Genomic DNA, 23,328 nt, shown 5'->3' with positions numbered 1-23,328 from the left:
ATCCCTCATCTGCCAGGCTGGGGTTCTTTCGGCAGCCCAGCCGTGCACCTGGTCTGCACCCCTACCTGCACTCACAGCTTGGGTCGTGACAAGGACACATTTTCCTGAATTTGCCTCCGTAACTCAGAATGATTCATTAGTATGAAAAACATGTTCTTCGCTGCCCTTGCCAGAAGATTCTTGACACAAACACACTGGGGGTTTGGCATAAAATCTCTCCCTTGTTAAGCATTTATATATAATGAGGGTTGAAATGGTCCCTTGAGACTGATCCAAGCCCCCCATTTTTGGAGGAGAGATATGAGGCTCAGGGGTCAGGGCCTGATTTGAACAATTCAGTGGCACAGCTGCGATATGAATCCACAAAGCCTGCCTTGAACTTTCCAGCTGCTCCTTTGTAGAGGGGTGAAAGAGAGGAAGGAAGGAAGGAAGGAAGGAAGGAAGGAAGGAAGGAAGGAGGGGAGGCAGGCTACCACTTACTAAGCATCTACTCTATGCTAGGTGCTTTGTATAAATTGATGCTGAGCCTTATTGCTATCCCCACAGGGAGACATTTTCATCCCTGTTTTGCAGATGAGCAGGCTGAAGCACAGAGAGAGCAGGCCATGGGCCTGGAGTCACAGAGCCCAGCAAGTGCTGGGGCTGGAACTGACACCCATTTCTTTCCCCTACACCAAGGGTTGGCAGCAGGCCAAATCGCCTGCAGGCCAAATCCAGCCTACCAACCTATTTTTGTTGAAATGGTGATGGTGGTGGTGATAGGGGGGAATCAATAGAAGAATAACATTTCAGGACTCATGAAAATGATATGGATTTCGAATTTCCGCGTCCATAATAAAGTTTTATTGGAACACAGCCATCCCCATTCATTTACGTATTGTCTGTGGCTGCTTTCACATCGAAAGAGCAGAGTTGAGTAGTTGCGACAAAGAACATACGGGTTGCAAAGCCCAAACTATCTACTATCTGGCTCTTTGCAGATAAGATTTGCTGACTCTTGCCTGATGCCATGCAATTTCCCAGGGAGCCTGGAAAGTCTGCAGAGCTTCCCTTGTCCCTGCGCAAGGGCATCAGGGCTGAAACCCAGGCCTCCTCCTGTTTGCCAAGCTGTATGCCCTGGGGCTGGATCCCCTGGAGAAGGGACCTTCACTCATTTGTTCACCTGGAGTGTTCACCCTCTTTTTATGGGGAGAAAGCTACTAGCAGTGGTCCCAAATGCACAGTTCCCCTTCCCTCCTCATCACAGCCCCTGGGAAGGCAGCCCCAAAGCATGTCCCATCAGATCTGCTACAGAAGGAGTGGACAGCGAAGGTGGGGAACAAGCAGGGGTAGGGGTCTGCATGAAGCCAGAGGGAGGGAGGGGGGATGGCCTGGGCACAAGCTGGGGCTTCTAGCTGGCTTCAAAGGCACAATTCCCAGGGAGTGAAATGAGGAGTTCTCTACCTTTCAAGTGACTCCTGGGAAGTCACTATTTATTCTCCTTGACTTTTAAGGCTGTAAAAGGCTTCCCACCTCCTCTCTCTCTCTCTCTCTCTCTCTGCTCTCCTTCCCCTAACTTCCTCTCTGGGGGTAGAAAGGAATCTCATTCCCCAAATGCTCAGAAGAGACAGAAGATGAAAAGGATTAATTTCTTGCTGTAGCTTGTCTGCTCTCCTGCAGCTGTGCTGAAGCATGAGCACTGCAGGCCTGGGAACGGGTGTTCTGGGCAGGTGGCAGGGACAAGGGGAGTCTAGGGGTCCATGATACAGCCTCATGCCTGGAGCTCCCCAAACAGGGCCTATAAATGGCCAAAAGCTTCCATAAAGCCCAAGCGCTTTAGTGAATGGGACCATGGATGCAGGAGGGGTAGGAGGAAGAAACAGAGGGAAGAAAAGAAAACACAAAACAGAAAGGAAGAAAGGAAGGAAGGAAGAAAAGGCAAGACAGAAGGAACCTGGAGGACATCATGCTACATGAAAAAGCAGGGCACGACAGACCACACATTGTATGAAATGTCCAGAATAGGCAAATCTGTAGAGATAGAAAATAGATTAGTGGTTTCTTGGCTGGGGGCCGGTAGGGGATTGGGATCGGGAGGTGATCGCAAAAGGCTACAGGGTTTCACTCGGGGGGGTGATGAAAATGTTCTATGATTGGTTGTGGCGATGTGGCACAGCTCCGTGAATATACTAAAAACCAGTGAATTGTATACTGAAATGGCTGAATTGCACAGTGTGTGAAGTATACCTCAATAAAACTGTTACAGGAAAGGAATAAAGATGGAAGTTGGTGTCCAAGATGGCGCGTAGGAAGACCCTGAAATCGCCTTCTCCCATGGACACATCAAGTCTACGGCTACACATGGAACAATTCCTGCTGACAAAGGATGGAAATGTAGCGGCACATTTCTGTCCACAACAAGGCATAGAAGGGCCACATCGAGACAGGTAGGAGAGACAGAGATGCAGTCTCACCAAAAACCTCAACCCTGGCGGGATAATTCACAATACGGGAAGATCTCATGGGTCTGGACTCTCTCTCTGAGGAGAGAGGGGTTTGTGCTACACACTGGGCACCCCAACCTGTTGCACTTGCACTGAAGAGAAGAGGCCCCCCCAAACATCTGGCTTTGGAAACCAATGGGGCTTACGTCCAGGAAACCTGGGGTCTGTGGAGACGAGATACTCCTTTGAGGGACTTAATGGCTCATGCACGGACTCGCTCATCAGGGGACCAGCAGAAAGGCAGCAGTTTAAGAGGTGACTGGATTGTACGTGCAGGAGATGCATTTGCGAACTTAGATTTTTTTGGGGGGGGAGGGGCAGAGGGAGAGAGAGAGAGAATCCCAAGCAGGCTCCGTGCTGTCAACACAGAGCTCGACGCAGTGCTCGATCCCAGGAACAGTGAGATTGTGACCTGAGCTGAAATCAAGAGTTAGATGCTTAATCGATGGAGCCACCCAGGCATGCTGCAGCCACCCAGGCGGGCTGCATTTGCTAATCTTACAGTATTCGCCAGAGAGGGCAGAGGTCAGTTAGGACTTTGGGGATGGAGGTGCTGGTGAGCGCCATTTTTGCATTTTCCCTCTACCTTGCTAGCACAGCTAGGTAGGCCCCAGCCTCAACACTCTCTGACAACCTCACTAAAGCCGGTGGGCAAGTACAATCCACATGGGGGATACCCCTCGATCACCTGCCCCTTGTGGCCAGAGGTGCTTGTGTTTCCGGGCCCCAGGGGACCCAGAGAGTTCTGGGAAGGCTACTATACCCAGGGCACTGCACAGACAGCAGACTGAAACATAAGTCCCACCTGCCTCTGAAAAAAGCCCATCTACTCGTCCTAGAGCTTTAACCCGAGGGACAGGCTTCAGGTTTGCCAGGCATCTAGAGGCTACCGAGGCACTCTCAGGGAATGTAGGCAAGGAGAAAGCCTTCCCTCGGCCTTTACACAGCTCACTGGCATCTCTTAGAAAAGAGCTCACACACTTGCCTGGAGCCCTGATTTTTGCAACAGTTGCCCCTAGGACACCTCCAGATTTCGTGGTCTGGAGGCCAGCAAGGTTTACAATTACAGTCCCACAGGACTATATATATTTGCATACGTAAAAAGCTGCTGCTTAAGGATCTGGCTTCTAATCAGCCTGAAATTAGGTGCTGCCTATGATTACTCCCTTTGGAACACTGGCAGGTCTGGGCATACCTTCAACAACAGAGGCCTATCAAGAATAAATCAGGATGGGGCCCCTGCGTGGCTCAGTCGGTTAAGTGTCTGACTTCAGCTCAGGTCATGAGCTCACGGTTTGTGCTGGCAGCTTCAGATTCTGTGTCTCCCTCTTTCTCTACCCCACCCCCACTCACGCTCATCTGTCTCTCTCTTTCAAAAGTAAAATAAACATAAAAAAATTTTTAAAAAAGAATAAATCAGGCTACTCAGACAATCACAAAGGTTTGAGGGACAAGTAAGAGCTGGGGCAAGGTTGATTCATTTCCTGTATAAGGCCACTCTTTCAAGACTGGGGGAGGTAGTTGTTTTGACTAATACATGGAAACAAACACAGAGAGGCAAGCAAAATGAGGAAACAGAGGGATATGTTCCAAATCAAAGAACAAGACACAAAATGTCAGAAAAAGATCTTGATGAAACAGAGATAATCATCTACCTGTTAAAGAATGCAAAGTAATGATCATGAAGATTCTTAGGAGAAGGATTGAAGTGAGAACTTCAATGAAGAGACAGAAAATACAAGAAAGTACCAAACAGAAGTGACAGAACTGAAGAGAAGGATTGAAGTGAGAACTTCAATGAAGAGACAGAAAATACAAGAAAGTACCAAACAGAAGTGACAGAACTGAAGAATACAATAATGGAACTGAAAAATACAATAGAGGGGTTCAAGAGCAGACCAGATGAAGCAGAAGAACAGATCAGTGACTTGGAAGACAGAGCAGTAGAACTCACCAAGAGAGAAAAAGAATTTTAAAAAGCGAAGACAGTTTCAGAGACTTATGGGAGAACACGAAGCAGAGTCACATTTGCTTTATAGGGGTCCCAGAAGGAAAAGAGAGAAAGGGGCAGAAAATTTGTGTGAAGAAATAATGGCTGAAAACTTCTCTAACCTGGGAGCAGAAACAAACATCAAGGAAGCTTAGAGAGCTCTAGATAAGATAAAACCAAAGAGAATCACATGAAGACACATTATAATTGAAATGTCAAAACTTAAAAAGAGAATCTCAAAAGTAGCAAGAGAAGACAACTTCCTGCATACAAGAGAATTCCCATAAGATCATGAGCTGATTTCTTGGCAGAAACTTTGCAGGCCAGAAGGGAGTGGCATGATATATTCAAACTGCTGAAAGGAAAAAACTTCCAGCCAAGAATACTCTACTCATCAAGGTTATCGTTCAGAATTGAAGGAGAGATCATGAGTTTTCCAGACAAGCAGAAGTTAAAGGAGTTCATCACCGGTGGCCTTACATGAAATGTTAAAGGGATTTCTTTCAGCTGTAAAGAAAAGGCACGAACTAATAACAAGAAAATATATGAAAGTAAAAATATGACCAGTAAAGGGAGTGGATTAACCATGCATAAAGCTAGTATAAAGGTTAAAAGATAAAAGTGGTAAAATTAACTAAAACTAATAATTAGTTAAGTGATATACAAAATAAAAGAATGGAAATATGACATGAAAATCATAAAACATGGGGGAAGGATATAGAGTTTTTAGAATGCATTCAAGTTCAAGTTGCTAGCAACTCAAATGAGACATCTGTATACACTGTTCTATGTGAACCTCATGGTAACCATGCGGCAAAAACCTATAGCAAAACATAATGAGAAAGGAATCTAAACCTAACACTAAAGAAAGGCATAAAACCACAAAGGAAGAGAGCGAAAGAAGAACAAAAACAGTGAGGAACTATAAAACATCCAGAAAACAACTGACAAAATGGCCGTAAGTACACACTTACCAATCAGCGTAAATGGACTAAATTTTCTAATAACAAAACACAGAGTGGCTGAAAGCATAAAAATAAGACAACTATATTCTGCCTACAAGAGACTTACTTCAGATCGAAGGACACACACACACACACACACACACACACACACACTGAAAGTGAAGGGGTGAAAAAAGATATTCCATGGAAATGGAAATGAAAAGAAAGCTGGTTTAGCTATACCTATATCAGACAAAATAGACTTTAAAGCAAAGACTGTGATAAAAGACAAAAAAGGGCACTATGTAATGATAAAGGGGTCAACACAACAAGATGGTAACACTTATAAATATGTATGTGCCAGCAGAGGAGCACCTAAATATATAAAGCCAATACTAACAGAGAAAATGACAGCAATACAATGATTGTAGGGGACGTTAAAACTCCACTTTCATCAATGGATAGATCATTGAGACAAAAAAATCAACAGAGAAACACTGGCCTTAAATGACACATTAGGCCAGATGGACTGAAAAGATATATACAGAATATTCCATCCCCAAACAGTGGAATACACATCCTCTTCAAACACGTACGGAACATTCTCCAGGGCACATTACATGTTAGGCCACAAAACAAGTCTGAATCAATTTGAGAAGACTGAAATCATATCAGGCATCTTTTCTGACCACAACGGTATGGAACTAGGAATTAATTACAAAAGGAAAACTGGAAAAATCACAAATACATGGAGATTAAAAAACATATTACTGAACAACCAATGGGTCAAGGAAGAAATCAAAGGGAAAATACAAAAAAAATACCTTGAGACAAAGGAAAATGGAATGACAACAATCCAAAATTGATGGGATACAGCAAAAGCAGTTCTAAGAGGGAAGTTCATAGGGATACAGGCCTACCTCAAGAAATAAGAAAAATCCCAAATAAATAATCGAACTTTACACCTAAAGAAACTAGAAAAAGAAGAACAAATGAAGCCCTAAGTTAGTAGAAGTAAAGAAATAATAAAGATCAGAGCAGAAATAAATGAAATAGAGACCAAAAAAAGAAGAAAAAAAAAAGAAAAGACCAATGAAACTAAGATATGGTTCTTTGAAAAAGAAACAAAATTGACAAATCTTTAGCCAGACTCATCCTAAGAAAAAGGGAGAAGGCTCAAATAAGTGAAATAAAAAATGAAAGAAGACAAGTTATAACTGATAGCATAGAAATACAAAGGATTATCAGAGACTGCCAAGAACAATTATACATTAACAAACTGGACAAATTGGAAGAAATGGATACATTTCTAGAAACATACAATCTTCTAAAACTGAATCATGAAGAAATAGAAAACTGGAATAGACCGATTACCAATTGTTAAAGAGACTGAATTAGTAATCAAAATTCCCCCCTCCCACTCCCCCCGAAAAATCCTAACAAACAAAAGTCCAAAACTACACAGCTTCACTGGTGAATTCTACCAAACATTTAAAGATTTAATACTTACCCTTCTCAAACTCTTCCAAAAAATTGAAGAGGCGGGAATACTTCCAAACTCATGTTAGGGCCAGCATTACCCTGATCCAAAATCAGACATGGACACCATAGAGAAAAAGAAAATTACAGGCCAATATCCCTGATAAACGTTGATGCAAAAATCCTCAACAAAATATTAGCATGTCAAATTCAACAATACATTAAAAGGACCACATACCATGATCAAGTGGGATTTATTCTAAGGATGCAACCATGCAAGCATGGTTCATCTCAAATTAATCAATGTGATACACTACTTTCACAAAAAAATGTATAAAAATCATATGATCATCTCTGGGGTGCCTGGGTGGCTTAGTTGGTTAAGCACCTGACTCTTAATTTTGGCTCAGGTCATGATCTCACGGTTTGTGGGTTGAAGTCCTGCATTGGGCTCTGCACTGACAGCATGGAACTTGCTTGGGATTCTCGCTTTCCCTCTCTCTCTGCCCCTCCCCTGCTCATGCATGTTCTCTCCCTCCCTTTCTCTCTCTCTCTCTCTCAAAATAAATAAATAAACATTTAAAAAAATCATGATTGGGGCACCTGGGTGGCTTAATCAGTTAAACGTTCGACTTCAGCTCAGGTTATGATCTCATGGTTTGTGAGTTCGAGCCCCGTGTCAGGCTCTGTGCTGACAGCGTGGAGCCTGGAGCCTCTTTGGATTCTGTGTCTCCCTCTCTTTTTTCCCCTTTCCCACCCCTGCTCACTCTCTCTCTCTCTCTCAAAAATAAATAAATATTAAATTTTTTTAAAAAATCATGATCATCTCAATAGATGCAGAAGAAGCATTTGACAAAATTCAATATCCATTTATGATACAAGAAAACTCTCAAGAAAGTGGGTATACAAGGAACATACTTCAATATATTAAAGGCCACATATGACAAACCCACAGCTTACGTCATACTCAACAGTGAAAAGCTGAAAGCTTTTCCTCTAAGATCAAGAACAAGACAAGGATGTCCCCTCTTGCCATTTTTATTCAACACCATATTGGAAGTCGTAGCCACAGCAGTTAGACAAGAAAAAGAAACTAAAAGCACCCAAATTGGAAAGGAAGAAGTAAAACTGTTGCTACTTGCTGATGACAGGATACGATATCCAGAAAACCCTAAAGACTGCACCAAAAAACTGTTATAAATGAATTCAGTAAAGTTGCAGAATACAAAATCAACATACAGAAATCTGTTGCATTTCTCTACAGTAATAATGAACTATCAGAAAGAGAAATTAAGAAAACAGTGTCTTTAACAACTGAATCAAAGAGAATAAAATACCTAGGAATAAATTTAACTAAGGTGGTGAAAGACCTGTACACTGAAAACTATAAAACACTGACCAGAGAAATTGAAGACACAAATAAATGTCAAGACATTCCATGCTCATGGACTGAGAGAATTGACATTGCTAAAATGTCCATACTGTCCAAAGAAAGATTCAATACAATCCATATCAGAATTCTGACGGCTTTTTTTCACAGAACTAGAACAAATAATTCTAAAATTTGTATGGAACCATGAAAGGCTTTCTCCAGCCAAAGCAATCTTGAGAAAGAAAAACAAAGCTGGAGGTATCACACTCGGATTTCAAACTATACCACTACGCTACAGTAATCAAAACAATATGACATTGGCGTAAAAACAGACATAGATCAACGGACCAGGACAGAGAGCCCAGAAACAAACCCACACCAACCTGTAAGCAGTGGTGGGGTAGGACTTCTACTGGGGCTCCCTAGTTCCACACCAGAAGCAGGAGAATACCCCAGCAGCTTTGCTGGGTAACAGCCAGGCACAGAGGCAGAGGTGACAAAGCAGCCAGGGGGATTCCAGTGAGCAAGGGGGCGGCCAGGCCCCTTCGTTAGGGGGGAGCTGCTCTGGGCACCTCTGCAAAAAGCACCATAAAGGCTGTTAAGAAATGCTGGAATCAGTGTGCCAAAAAGTTAGACTACTTTAGAACCCAAACGATAAGAGTAAACAAAGCGAGGCTCTTGGCGGGGTAAGCTATGGGAAACTTCCTTTCTGAGCAACACTCCTTAAGAAGAATGCGCGCACGGCTCCTGGAACTCTTTCACACCAGCTGCATCCGCAGAGGCCGAACTTGGAGCGGCAGATGAAGTCAACCCCCCGCTCTCTTGTGCCGCCAACCTCTGGCCAAACCCAGACATGCCGGGGAGACATCACGGACAGCCACAGAGCAGCAGGCTGTCGGGAACCGTGGGCTCCCACCCCTCTCGGAAGCTCCCTTTCTGTGCCCTCGGTGCGAGTTACCTCACCTCTCTGGGCCAGGGGGAGGGGCTGGGTTACCGTTAGGGGTGTCTTCCCTCTCCAACACCTGATTCAGAGCCTGTGGTTGGCTTCCGCTGTGAGGCCCGCCCCTGACACCACTATTTGGAGGGAGGCCCGTTGTGACATCCAAGTTAGAAAAGGGAACCAGGAATTTCTGCCTCCCACTAGTTCCTGGAACTTCCCTCTGAGTCTTGGTTTCCTGATCTCTGAAGTGAGGGCAGCATTATGCACCTCTTAGAGTTCTTGGGAAATCAGAACTAGATATTCACGCATTCACGCATTCATGCATTCGTTCATCCAACAAATATTACTGTGCCCATCCTATTAGGGATACAACAGTGAACAACACAGACACGGTCCTGCCCTTGGGGGGCATGCTGTCCGGGGGTGCAGACATTAAACACACAGAAGGCATCAAGAGGAATAAGATAGTCTGGACTGAGGCAAGGGTGCGTGGGGTACACAGCCTGTGAGGTCAGGATGAGACCTTTGTATTTTATTCCAAGAGCATCAGGAGTGGAAATCTGCTCTCTGGCTGCGGAGGGAGGGAGAGCAGATGGGGAGGGGGGCCTGAGCGGACAGCTGACCAGGGGCCTCGGAGAAGAAAGCACCTTGCCCTCCTCGCCTTCCTTTGCATCTCTTCTCCCAGGGTCTTTCTTGAGCTCTGACTCCAGCCTGCAGGTGCTCTGTCGGAATGAGGAAGCGCCACACCCAAGCGAGACTGTTGATACTCCAGGTGCCCATGAATATTATCTCCCTGCCCTCGGAGATTACCCAGAGCAAATGAGCATGTAGAAAAAGGACCCAAGAGCCCTGGGCAGGGGCCCAAAGAACTCTGTCTACTCCTAGCTCCTCCAGTATTTGCATTGGACCTCAGATAGGTCACTGGCTTCCCGGTGTCCTCGTTTCCTCATCTGGTATCTATGGGACTAGCACTGAATCCAGGCTAAATTTAAGTCCAAGTAGCATTTACTGTGCAAAGACCCCAAGCTTTGGGGTCAGACAAGCTTGGGCTGGAATCCTAGATTCCATGTTTGAGGCTGTGTGGCCTGACGCTGGCTACTTTGCTTCTGGAAGCCTGCAGCTGGCTGAGGGCCCACACTTTGAGAACCACTGCCCTAGAATAACACCCCTCAGGGAGGAGGACCTGTGATTCGCTCATTGCTATGCCTCAGCAGGGCTGGCGTATAGCAATTTCTTGCTGTGTGCCTGGGGAGTCGGGGCGCTGAGAGGTTTGTTTTGGCAATGGCAGAAGTGGGTCGAGGGTGGGTGTGGGCCGTGGGATGTTGGCAAGAAACAGGAAGAGGGTAGAGCTTCTAATGCCAGGTGAGGAGCTGGGCCTTGTGGTAGCTGAACATGGTCCCCAGAGATGTCCACATCCTCATCGCTGGAACCTGAGCACGTTACCTTATGTGGCAAAAAAGAACTTCACAGGTGTGATTAAGTCAAGGAATTCGGGACGGAGAGATTATCCTGGATTATCCTGGTGGACTCTAAATATAGTCACAAGAGCCCTTATAAGAGAGAGGCAGGAGATCTGGCTACAGATGGGAGAAGGGGATATGACAAAGGAGACAAGAGGGACAAGTGGTGGGAGAGAAGGGTCGTGAGCCAAGGAGAGTAGCTGGAAAAGGCATGGAAGTGGATTCTCCTCTGACGTCTCCAGGAGCAACCAGCCCCATCCACACCTTGATCTCAGACCTCCCAAACTGTTAAGAGAATCACTCTGTGTTGTTTTCAGCCACCAAGTTTGAGGTCATCTGCTACAGAAGCCCTAGGAAACGGCTGCAGACCCCTCTATCCAGGAAGAACAGTGGAGGCCACTGAGTGGGGCGGGGCAGCACATGGGGAGAGGTGACGAGGGTGGGGTGAAGGCAACCAATCAGGGGCAGGAGAGGCCACAGAGAAGGGAGGACGGGCCAGCCGGGCCCCTCCCTCCTAGAGTCTCCCATTGGCTGGCACCCTGGCTGACCGTGTCCCTCCCTGCTCCAAGGGCAGGCCCAGGTAGTCCCTTCAGAATTCTCAGCTCAGACCTCCACCCACCTCAGCAGTGATAAGGGCCTTTGGTCAGGTCAGTGATATCGGTCATCAGGGAAGCTGGGAGCCAACCTGATGGAGGGCCACATGAGGCCCTGATACCCTGGCAGTCTCAGTGTGAAAATCAACCTTTGGCTGTTCTTGGCCTCCTGCGCCCCCCGGTCCCCACCATCGTGTGAAACCCTCCAAGCAGCTCACCATCCTCCTCTGCCAAACCCCTCTGCCCCCTGTTTCCAAGGCCTGGAGAACAGAGCATGGCCACAGCCACACAGAACATGTGCTCTGAAGGCTTTGGCTCTGTGGCCACTGTGCGTGATCGGGGCAGGCGCAGCCTGGCTTCAGCTTCAGAGCCCCCTCCCAGGGTGGCTGTGAAGGTCAGAAGAAAAGATGGGCATACACAGGGCGCCCAGCACCCAGAGGACAGCCAGTAATGCGGGCTGCTATCTCTCTACTCAGAATGTGGCTTTGGCTGACACAGTAGCTTGCATCACTTGGGCCATTTACTTCACTTTCCCGAGCCTCACTTTTCCCATCTGTAAAGCGGAGATTAAACAAGCACCTACTTCATGGGGTTGTGGGAAAAGCGAAATGAGGTCACAAGGCCGAAAGTACCACCCTGGATGAATAAGGTCTTTCCCGTCCCCATTTAAGGCTCAGCTCAGAGGTCTACTCCCTGGGATGGGCTCCCTGGGCCACGAGCCGCCTCATCCGGGCACCCAGCACGCTGGGTTGCGATCCTTGGCAAGTGCTGCACTGAACCACTGCCCGTCTACTCTGCAACCAGACCATGAGCGATTACAGGTGGTGAGACCGATGCTTGGGGTGGGGTGGGGTGGGGGGCTTGCTTTATGTCCCTTTGCACCCTTAGCACCCAGCACAAGGGTGGGCACAGGATGCCCACAGAATGATTACACACAGAAACAATGGCAAACATGTAAAGCTGGCACCCAGTGGGTACCCAGTGTCAGCTCTTGTGGCTGAGTACTTACTGAATGCTGTTCCCTAAGGATTAGGGGCGAAGGCAGCCTATAAACCAGGGGATCACACGGGTAAGAGCAGTGGCTAGTGGCATGCATGACTACACTGAATTGTGTCAATGGGCTTCTACAGTGTCTAAGCCCTTCTTCAAGGTCTACGCCCCGTGCTTTGTTCTTTGCTTCACGAGCTAAATTAGCTTTGTACTCGAGGTCGCTTTCTGAATGAGGGAATGTGGAAGGACGTGGTCAGAAGGGGTCTTGCCCATCAGGGCCAGATGTGGAAGCCTTTAGATCTGCATTTTGGAGAGACATTGCTGGGTGGTTTGGGGGACAGATCTGAGACGGAGAGTCTCAAGGTTAGGAGGCTGGAGCAGGAACAATGAGGCTTGTTCCAGATGGCTAGCAGTGGAGGGGTGGAGAGCCCAGGATCCAGGTCTATGGTGGGACACTCCATACCTGGCTGCTGCCAGGACCAGAGGGACCATGAGGCCCAGGGGTCCAGTTGGGCCGTTTTGCTCCCACAGCACTCCCCAGGGATCAGAACCCAGAGGGTGTGGGTCTGCAGCATCCGTCCAAGCTTTCCTCAAGTCCGATGCTCAATTATTGAAGGGAGACAAACGTCCCATTGGGTTGTAGAGCCTGTTCACCTCTCTTGGCTCACTTGTGCATCGGGCAACCCTGGGAGGTGAGTAGGGCAGGCTGCACGAGGACGGACCCCACACTCTATGCAATGAGGAAACTGAAGCCCAAGAGGGACAGGGACTTGCTCAAACCACAGCGCGAGTGAGGACAAAGCTGAGACCGGGGCTATGCAGTTGACTTTCCATCCTGTTCATCGCAATAAATGCCCAAAATGTCACTTCTGCATCTCCAGTGCTCAGCACAGTTCCAGGCATGTGGTGGGAAGTTGATAAATGTATGTATGTATGTATGTATATGTGGATGGATGGATGGATGGATGGATGGATGGATGGACGGATGGACAGGTGTATGTATGTATGTATGTATGTATATGTGGATGGGTAGATGGACGGATGGACAGGTGTATGTATGTATGTATGTATGTATGTATATGTGGATGGGTAGATGGACGGATGGACAGGTGTATGTATGTATGTATGTACAGATGGATGTATATGTGGATGGAGGGACAGATGGATGGAATGGTGGATGGGTCAGTCACACAGACCAGCATTCTGGCATGGTCTGTTGGAAGAGTAAGGAAAGCAACATCTGTTGAGCACTGCAATGTGCCAGGTGTTCTACCAGTGCCCATTCGTTCACCCCTCTCAACAGCTAGAGCTCCCCCAGACCTGTAAACACCCTCTCCGTGCAGTGGGTGAGCTTCCTCAGAGCCACTCAAGTGTTTGATGGGGTTTCCCTTAATACCCCGCATTGGCTTTGCCACCGGTGCGTTTATCTACATCTCATTCTGATCCTGTTTTATCTCTTCAGCCTGGATACCTCTTGGAGGTGGAATCCTGAGGTGTCCTCTCTCTTGCATCTTCTGTACCCCCAACATCCAATGCTCTCCGAGCCGATTTTTTTTATAGCCTCCTAGATTTTGCTCTATTCCCTTCTCCTCTCTCATGGCCCTCTTCACTGATGGCCCCTTCTCATCCCTCTTGTCCACACCTTACAGGGAACCAGAGCTCTCTACACAAAGCACAGAATTGCCTGGGTTGCCCCCACCCTCGCTTCTAATCCTCCCACTTTCCCCTTAGACCTATGGTATAAGGTCCAAGCTCCTAGCCTGACCTTCAAGGTTGTGCCTTCCCAATTTGGCCCGTCCTCTTTCTCTTCTGACCCGAGTGCCCCTAGCATAAGAGCTGGTGCATAAGAGATGCTCAACGCATGTGGACCGAGCTGGGTTTGTGGTTACTCCCCAGGTGGCAGCATCAGCGCATGGCCATTTGAAGGTGGTCCTGGAAAGCCTGGGTGAACACTTCAGATGACGAACCAAGTGGCAGAGTTGGGCTTCAAACTTAGGGCTCCTGACTGTAAGGACAACGTAGCTAGAAAAAAGGGCCCACAAGTTCTAGAGTCAGAGGGCCTCTGTCCAGGTCCCAGCTGAGTGGCCCTGGTCAGGTTCTTTGAGATTTAATATGGTCCTTTAAAAATGAAAGTACAAGATTCTACCTCGGGGGGATTTGGGAGGACGGAACCCCACGAGGTTTGCAAAGTGCTCACGAAGAGTTCCCAGCACAGAACGTTCAACCAGCACCTGGTGAACAGCCGCCACCTAAGGGTTACCACTAGTGGGTCCCCCTCCCCATGCACTTGTCCTGCATACAAATGGCTGGGTGGTTACCTGTCTGTGGCTCCTTGAGGGGCTGTGACCTCTGTCCCACTCCACACCTGGAGCTTCAGGGGCTTGTCTTCCTGCCGCGTGGGTTCTCGGCTTTGATTCCTGGCCAGCTGAGAGCTGCCAGACCTCAGAGTAGTGTCATGGGCATGGTGGCTGGCAGGTCCGCAGCGGAAGAGCTGCTGGTATGCCGTGCGGAAGTCTCTGTTTAGTGTGGCGTACAGGATAGGGTTCAGGGCCGAGTTGGCATAGCCCAGCCACAAAACGACGGCTTCGAAGGCCTCGTTGATGGCATCATCCCCTCTCAGCCCACGGTAAACAAACACAGTGAAATAGGGGAACCAGCAGATAATGAAGGCTCCCATCACGGCGGCCAGTGTCACTGTGGCTTTGTGCTCCCCGATGGTAGCTGCCTTCCAGGAGCCGATATGGTGGATCCTCTTGGCCTGATCCCGGGCAATCTTGAAAATGCGGTAGTAGGTGATGCACATGACCAGCAGAGGCAAGTAGAAGGTGACCAGCCCATCCACCAAGCCATACACCAAGTTGACCTGGACTTTGCACTTGGGGATGGTGTGGTTGAAATTGCTGGTCTCATTCCTGCTGTTCCACCCCAGATGGATAGACAGAAAGGACAGGGTGATGGAAATGACCCAGATTAAGACAAGAGACACAGCCACTCGGACTGGGGTGACCAGCACAGGGTAGCGCAGGGGGTCCGTGACAGCGCAGTACCGGTCGAGGCTGATCATGAAGAGGTTAAGGATGGAGGCCGTGCAGAGCATCACATCCAGGCTGGTATAGATATTGCAGAAGACCTTGCCGAAGCTCCACCTGCAGGATAGCTGGTAGAAGGCTGAGAAGGGCAGCACCAGGAGGCCAAGGAGCAGATCAGTGATGGCCAAAGACACAATGTAGCAGTTGGTCAGACTGCGGAGCCGGCGGTTCAGGCCCACAGCCAGGCAGACCACCACATTGCCGGCGACGGTGATGAGGATGAGGACAGCGAGGACCACGCTGACAGTGATCCTACATGGGGGAGAGTCCAGACAAAAGGAAGAGGCTGTGCCGTTAGGTACCATCCTGGAACCTCACGGCTCCTTCCTCTGCCCACGGCCCCTGGCCGCCGCTCGTTCAGCTCCCCCGGGTGCCAGTTATGCCAATCACTGGGCTCTAGGCTTCCAGGAGAGCCAAAAGAAAATGTCCAGACATGGGGAGGCTACGATGACTGCCGCAGTACTGCTTTTCTAGAAATAAATAGAGCCGTCTCCGAGGAGGTATCGGGCACGAACATGAATGAAGAAGAGCGAAGGAAGAGAGAAGGTTCTGGGTTCAAATTCCAGTCCTCGAATTACCCCCTGCAGAGCCAGCTTCCTCCAAGGACTGAAGCAGGTCTCCACTCTCCAGGTCTTGCATAGAGACTGAGGCACCAGAGCATGTGTCTGGAGGTGGCTTTGGTTTTATGCAGGAGAGATCACGTGGAGATGTGGCCACATCGTTCTCCATAGCTGATGGATGCTCCCACCCATGCGACGGGGGTCAAGGACTGCTGCGTCTGCCTCTTAGGACCATTGGAGAACAGGAGCTGAAAATGCAAGGGTCAAGTGTTGAACACTTTGCAATCAGACTAAGAGCATGACTGATTCAAGGCGAATCCGTCTAGACCTCGATCTCCCGGCGAGGCTCCAGGAGGCACAGGGCCAATCTGGACACCTCTCCTTAGGAGGGACTGAGGCAATCAGGATACACAGTGGGAGGAGGAAGGGAGGCAGAGTGCAAGGGACTGGACCACTGTGTCACCTAGTGAGATACGGCTGGAGTGGATACTTATACGGGAGAAAGAAAGAACTAGACAGAGACTCTAGACACAGGAACAGGGACTGCATTTGCTGTTCGCTGCTGGTCCCCAGTGCCTGACCCCACAGGGAGGTATTAAGCCTCTAATGGATAAATGATAAAATGAATGAATAAATCAGCAAATGTAATGAATTTACTCTGATAAAGCACTGAGAACTTGACGCTGTGGGTTTTACAAAACGTCACCATACAGTAAGCCAGGAGCTGACAAAGTTTCTCAGGAGCAGGCCAGGTAGTCAGTATTTTCCGCCGTGCAACCCCCAAGGTCTCTGCTGCAATGACTCAACTCTGTCACTGTAGCACGAGGGCACCTACACAGACAAGGTGCAAATGAATGAGTGTGGCTGCGCTCCCAGGAGGCTTTACTATGGATGCTGAAATTGGGAATTTCACGTAATTTTCACGTGTCACCAAACAGTGTTCCTCTTTTGATTTTTTCTAACTCTTTTTAAAAATGATCCAAACTATTTAAAAATGTAAAAGCCATCCTGAGCTCACAGGTTGCACAAAACCAGGCAGAGGGCCAGATTTTGCCCGCTGTCATAGTTCGCCAGCGGCACCTGCTCTAAACGTCTCTCTAAATCTTACTTTTCTTATATAGCAGCACACATCGTCGGTCAGCCAGCACAGAGCTCACTCAGCCTCTCCAGTGGCTGCACAGCAGCCCGTGGGGTGGCTGGCCATGGTTATTCTATTATGCCCTTATCACGAGTATTTTGGTGGTTTCCAGTTCCTTCTTCCCTCCCTCCCATCCTTCCTACCTTCCTTCCACCTGTCCCCATGCAAACCCCACTTCAACAGAATGGCTGCACACACGATACTTCCTGGTTAAACCCCAGAGACTCCCTCCTACTGGTGGCATCCTATGATCCCAACTGATGAAAACAGCTAAGGCCCTGATGATTCCCTTTCACAGAAGCTGATCCTGATTTTCCAGACAGCAGCTAGCAGGCAATCTACCGCAACCGGGGAGCGTGCAGAAATCAAGCTGACGGTAGACCCCCTCTCAGAAGCAAGCTAATCGCCATGTGACAAAAATTAAGCCTCTCTTAGGCTCTGGCCTGGAGCGGTTTTGCAACCTGAATATGAGAAGCATCATTTAATCGTAACCACTGTGACAGTGCAAGGATCACGGCTCTTGGTCACCTTCTGCCACTCCAGCTGGTTCAACCACCAGGCCTTGCGAGCTGGGCCTCTGGGTATTATTTTTAGAAGATCTTTTCATTACATAAATACCACAAGCAGCATGGCTCTCACTGGTACATTTAATTAACTGTGGGGGGGATAGCAGCAAAGCTCTCTTTTTTGAGCATCCCTGTCTCCGAAAGCCATTTTTTTCCTGAGTCTCTGTATACCTCTTATACAGGTATAGGTATTTGTGCCCTGGGACCAATGTTTTCATTAGCGTTCGGGGTTTTCAAATCTGAATCGAAGCAGTCTCTCACATAATTCAAACTTCATCTGCCTTCCCTCCTTTCCTTCTCTTCCTTCTGTCTGTTCTTTTCAGCAAATACTTCTTTCAGAACGTAACGTGCCAAATGCTATTCTAGGTGCTGGGGGCACAATGATGAACAGAGCGGCGGTAGGTGCGTTTTTCAGGATGTCTCAAAGAAGAACCACTCTGCCGAGTTTCTATTTTACAGCCCAGGTCCCAGAAGTTTCCGGTGACCTCTCGTGAAGGCAGGTGAGCATCTGATAGAGATGCGTTCGCCTGGAGCTTAATCCATCCTGTGCCTTCTGGGTACAGTGACTGCCCTAGAGGGTCACGGCACCACAAGATCATTATCATTATTTTCATCATCACAGCTAACATAAAAAAAAAAAAACAACAACACTTTCTTGAGCTTTCCTTTCAAACTTCCAAAGCAATGACATGCTTATGGCAGTAAACCAAGTATGCTGAGGTACACAGGAAGGGTCAACGGTTCGAGCTATCGCACACCCAGACTTTCATGCCTGAAAGCAGAAGGTGACTGCTGCTGACGGTTTGGTATGATGGGGGCCTTCCAGTCTCTCCCCGTGTTTCTACTTGTACACAGGCACACACGCTACACAATCCTGAGCAACCTCCTTTCCCTAATTTCTTCATTGCATAAGGATGCCCCTGTAGGTCCCTTCGACCTAATTTGTTCTTTTGAGAACCTAGGCTGTGGCAAGATAGCCTCTGTCACGCTAAGATGTATAAAGGATTCTGTGCCGGGGGGGTTGCAAGAGGCAAAAACTGGGAAACGATCAGGGTGCCCAGCAGCAGGGGATGGCTCGAGACATTGCAGCACCTCCTTACTGTAGGATAGCCCTGGGCATGGTGAGATCCCATATTAAATGAAATACCATTTCATCCTCACAATAACTCAAGGGTGAGTGAAATCACTGCTCCATTTAATGTCTGAGAGACGGAGGCTCAGAGAGGCCAAGGGATGTCACAGCCCTAGCAAGTGAGCAGAGAGCCTGGATTCAAACTCAGCTCACACTCCTCAGCCTGCCTTACATGCCTGTGCTTCGATCAGACTTCAACCCATCCTTCCAGCTGGATCTCACCAAACACTCCTGTACTTGTCCCCTAACTTTGCCATTGAGGCAACCCAGGCTTTCCCCAGATGTATTACCCCTTCTCACACCTGCCTTTGCTGTCTCCCTCACCTGGAGCTCTGCTCTTTCCCGTATTCACTTTAACTACTCTCCTTTTAAGGCACCGCTCAAACACCCTGGAGCTTTCCTGAATGCCTGTACTTTGTACCGAGTTATACCATTGGCACCTGCTACCTTATAGTGTAATATGGCTTTGTGTTTGCCCTCCCCACAGGGCCTGGATCTTGCCCACCTCTCTCCACCCCCTATCCACCCATCCACCCACCCACCCATCAACCCATCCATCCATCCAACATTTTCTATTGTCCACGTAACAGGAGAGGTACAGGGTATGTGGAGTGTGTGAGTGTGTGCGTGTGTGTGTGTGTGTGTGATTTCCCCACCTTGGAAATCTACAGGTATTCACCTCAGAATTCAGTGGGTCCGGTGAGCGTCTGATGGGCCTATTTCTCCCCGCATTTTATGGCGAAAATTTTCACATGCAAAAAGTTGAGAAAACAACACGATCTTATCTAACACAGATCTTATCCAACTGTTCACGAAGACCAGACAATCATCTGTTCTACCTCTCATTCAGTGTGTGTGTGTGTGTGTGTGTGAAAATTAATTGAAAGTCATTAGAACAGGCTCCAGCCACTTCTTCTACTCATCTTGCACGCTGACCGCGGATGTTACAGCTGCGAGTCTCACGGCTTCCTCTCCTCATCTTTGTCTTAATAGCCTTTGAAAAGGCACCTTTGGGAGAATTTGCTCAGGGTGGCAGTACCCTGCACTGCCCCCGGGGAGGCTTCTGACCTTTACCTGCAGTGATCACCCAGCAGATGCAGCCATAACAAAGAGCGAGGCACTGCGGGGGCATGCTGGCCAATTAGCCTTCCAGAGCAGCCCCAGCCCAGCGTGATAAATGCACTCACTGCACTCTCTGATGTCTTTCAAACCCACCGTGCTGGGCTCTGTGCGGGAGGAGGTCTGATTGCTCTCCATTACGAGCTTCGGTTGGTCTCTAAGTTTAGATCCTTGACGTGACATTCAAGGTTCTTCGTGACCTGGTTCTGTCTTCTCTCTTTAGTCTCAGCTTCTGTCTGCCATGTGCAATTTCGCGTCCCAAGACAACACTATGAGAAACACAGTGCAGGTGACATTGAATTCCTCCTGGTTTTGAAAGTCCCAGGCCCATCCTGACTCAGTGCCGTTGCACATGCTGTTCTCACTGCCGGGAATGTCCCTCCTCTCTTCTATTGACTGGTGAGCCCTCGGTTTTCCTTCAAGGCCTGGCCTCCTCTGCTATCTCGTCCAGAAGCCCAGAAGCATTTGTTTTGCCCCCTCACTTCTACCTCCCACTTACACCCACCTCTGGCACAGGCTTGTGCTTTCTGGGGCACACTGGGTAGAATGCTGGGTTTTCAGTGTCCCCGGAAAACTCTCCTTCTAGGGGGATCCTTGGTGATTCAGCATCACAATGTGTCTCCCCAGGAACTGAGTTGTGGTGGGTGGGATCCAGAATATCATTTCCCTCTGCATTCCTCCCACACAGCACAAAGAATACGGCCGAGGGCCACCCCACCAGCACAGAGGTAGCCTGGAGGCAAACCCAAGTCTACTTCATGCCTCAACTTCCCTCTCACTGTTCCTCACAGAAGAAATGTCACTGGTTGTACATTCTGTTTGCTAACTAGAGGGATGAGGCCATCTAGAAAAGCCACTAGTCTCGAGGCTCAGGTCTCCTCCTTTCAAATTTTATCAAACTGAGTCCAGCATTTTCTTTTCTCTTTTCAGTGGGAAGTAAAATGAAGTTCCTCTTTCAAGGTTTACGTACCTGAGTTCCAGGCACAGCCACCTGGGGAGTTGGCATTGTGCAAGCTGCCAGCAATTTGGGGGAGATCAGTTAAGGCTTGTCTGATTGGGTTTCTCACTTGGCCTCACAGATGAATCTGATTTTCCAGGCAATAATTTTACACTAGGAAAAGAAAACGGTATTCATCAGACGACCCCTGTATGCTAGGTACCTTCTGGGTGAACCAGTAGGCAATCCTGTGAAGAAGGGTGATTTGATCCCCTTATTCTGCAAAAGTTGACACACAGAGAAATGAAGCAGAGTCCCAGGGGCTGAGAGCGGGGACTTTGGACAGATCTGGGTTCTAATTCCAGTGCTGTCATGACCCTGGAAGGCTTTGTGACCCTGGGCACTTTCCTGCAACCTCTCTGAGCCTTAGTTTCCTCATTTGTAAAATTCGTAAAATAATATGCCCTCCTTCACGTGGTGGGTGTAAAAATGCACAGTAAGAGTCTGTAAAACTCTTACTGCCTGGCACATGGTAGGTTCTCACCAAATGTTATCTGTATTATTGTCTAAAGCTGCACAGCCGGGAAATAGCATTCACGAGCACCTGAGTGCCTTCCAGGGGCAGACACTGTACTGGGCTTTTAAATACAGCAGTGGGCATGACAGAAACATCTAGAAGCTTCTGTTACCGTGGGGGAGACAAATATTAAGTAATTCACTGTAGTATTGCTCATTTAATTACAGTTCTGCTAAGAGTTATATATAGAAAGAGGAGATAGAAAGGAAAAAGTTATATATAGAAAGGAGCCAAAAAGATTATATAATGGGGGAGCTGCCCGGGTCCAGGAGTTAGTTACTGAAAGCTGGAGGAGATATTTGAATTGAGACCTTAGATGCCAACTCAATGAAAATGGGGGACAAACAGGTTCCAGACGGAGGGAACAGCTCCCACAAAAGCTCCGATGCAAGGCCTCTGGGGTAGAGGGGGAGTGTAAGCGTAGTGATGTGACTGGAGGCAGGAAGAGGCTCACTGCCCTGCTGTTTACACGAGGAGATGGGGTGTGGCAGTGGTGGTGGGCCTGAGCTGAGCCCTGCCGACCACACCCAGTAACCACTGTGGGTTCGGAGACATAGAAGTCACTGGGTCCTGGAAAGGCAGTTCTTTGTCTTTATGAGCCATAATTTCTTAGAACTTTCCCCCTATAACTGGCCATTTCAAATGTCCTAGGTACCTGCTGCTGAGTACATCAGAAAGTGGCCCCAGCAACAGACCCTCAGGAGCTCTGCCCCTGTCAGAGTCCCAGAAGGGCCCGAGAAATGGGGGTTATGTCACGGGGCAACTTTTTATTCTTTAAGGAGGGAAGACAAGCCTTTGCAAGCTCCAGAGTGGCCATACCCACACAGGGTGCTGAGCAAGCGTGACTCAGGCTCAGACGGCGGGAATGGAAATGACCTTGGTCCTCCCAGGGTCCTTTTCTTCCCACTTACCGATGCCAGCCAACGCACAGCTCCGCTTAAGAAATGCTGACACGCTAGGAGCCCTGGGGGTTCCTTCTTACCATCACTCGGGAGCCTGAGGCAAGCTATGGGGCCGGGGCAGGGAATGCAAACCCAGCGGACACGGCGGGTCCCAGCCCCTGCGGTTCGGACACAGCCAAGCCCCACGGTGGGGGCAACAAGGAGCTGCAGGAATTCAAAAAACTGAAGTGTGACTCTGGCTGGTGGCAGGTGACAGCTGTGTGTGTGCACGCTCGCACACATATACAGAAGGCAACATTTTACTAAGCCTGGAAAACCCCATTAGTGTTAAGAACACTCAGACTCCTGACCCAGCAGTTGTGCTTCTAGGAATTTGTCCCGTGACTCCCCACAGTGCTGATCGTGTTAGCAAAAGCTGGAAATTGTGTAAAAGTGCACAGGACACAGAGCAATGATGCCATCGAAAAGATGAGGAGGCTGTCCGGGCCCACGTGGGATGGTCTCCAAACATGTGCCGAGTGGGGGAATGTGTGTGTGTGTGTACCCATGCATCCACACGCGGCTGGCTCAGGAAGGCCACCTGCCAAAAGGGCAAGGTGGGCTGCTTCCTGCGGGGACCTGGGGGCCGAGCCGCGTGGGAGTGAGACTTCTTGCGCCATGCACCCTTTGTGACCTTTTGGAATCTTTTGTACCTTGGGTAGGTATCACCTTTTCAACACCTAGCAGCCACACGGTCCGACAGGTGGAGGAGGGAAGGGGCAGAGTACGCTGGGCAGAGGGAACAGCACGCAGAGGCACGGGGGCTGGGTGATCAGATCAGGCTGAGGAGCAGGATCGACCACGTGGTTGGTCAGGGCTCCGGGCCAGGGCTGGCACTCGGTCCGCTCGGTCCGCAGGGCCCTTTGTAAGAAGTCCTCCACTCCAAGCTCACGGCCCTCGGGGACCATCCTCCCCCCACTCCCCCACAATCACTGCACAGGTCTGGAGTCAGGCTGGTCATGCCATGCCCTCTGCTGCTTCCCCTGCGGTGAGTGTAAAGATAACCGCGGCTGCCACA

At 48.8% G+C, this 23,328-nt stretch overlaps 1 protein-coding gene across 6 annotated transcripts in view; it reads right to left on the bottom strand.

The window, feature by feature from the left end:
- The window catches only part of HRH2 (histamine receptor H2), a 78,193-nt gene that overhangs the window by 40,531 nt on the left and 14,334 nt on the right, over positions 1–23,328 (bottom strand). For 2 of the 6 annotated variants that reach the window (XM_019450366.2, XM_019450365.2), the window contains exon 2: positions 14,570–16,148. In XM_019450366.2, the coding sequence (XP_019305911.1) occupies positions 14,570–15,645 (1,076 nt within the window). In that variant the 5' untranslated portion in view covers positions 15,646–16,148. Of the gene's footprint in view, positions 1–6,927; positions 6,999–8,607; positions 8,843–14,569; positions 16,149–20,825; positions 21,023–23,328 lie in introns of those variants that run through there. The other 4 variants (XM_019450364.2, XM_019450362.2, XM_053907105.1 and 1 more) reach the window with 4 other exon arrangements.

This window comes from Panthera pardus, unplaced genomic scaffold (genome assembly GCF_024362965.1).
Source record: "Panthera pardus isolate Hobbes unplaced genomic scaffold, ASM2436296v1 HiC_scaffold_2, whole genome shotgun sequence".
Lineage (NCBI taxonomy): Eukaryota > Metazoa > Chordata > Mammalia > Carnivora > Felidae > Panthera > Panthera pardus.
Note: the sequence above shows the minus strand (reverse complement) of the source record. Positions and strands in the feature narration are given on the sequence as shown.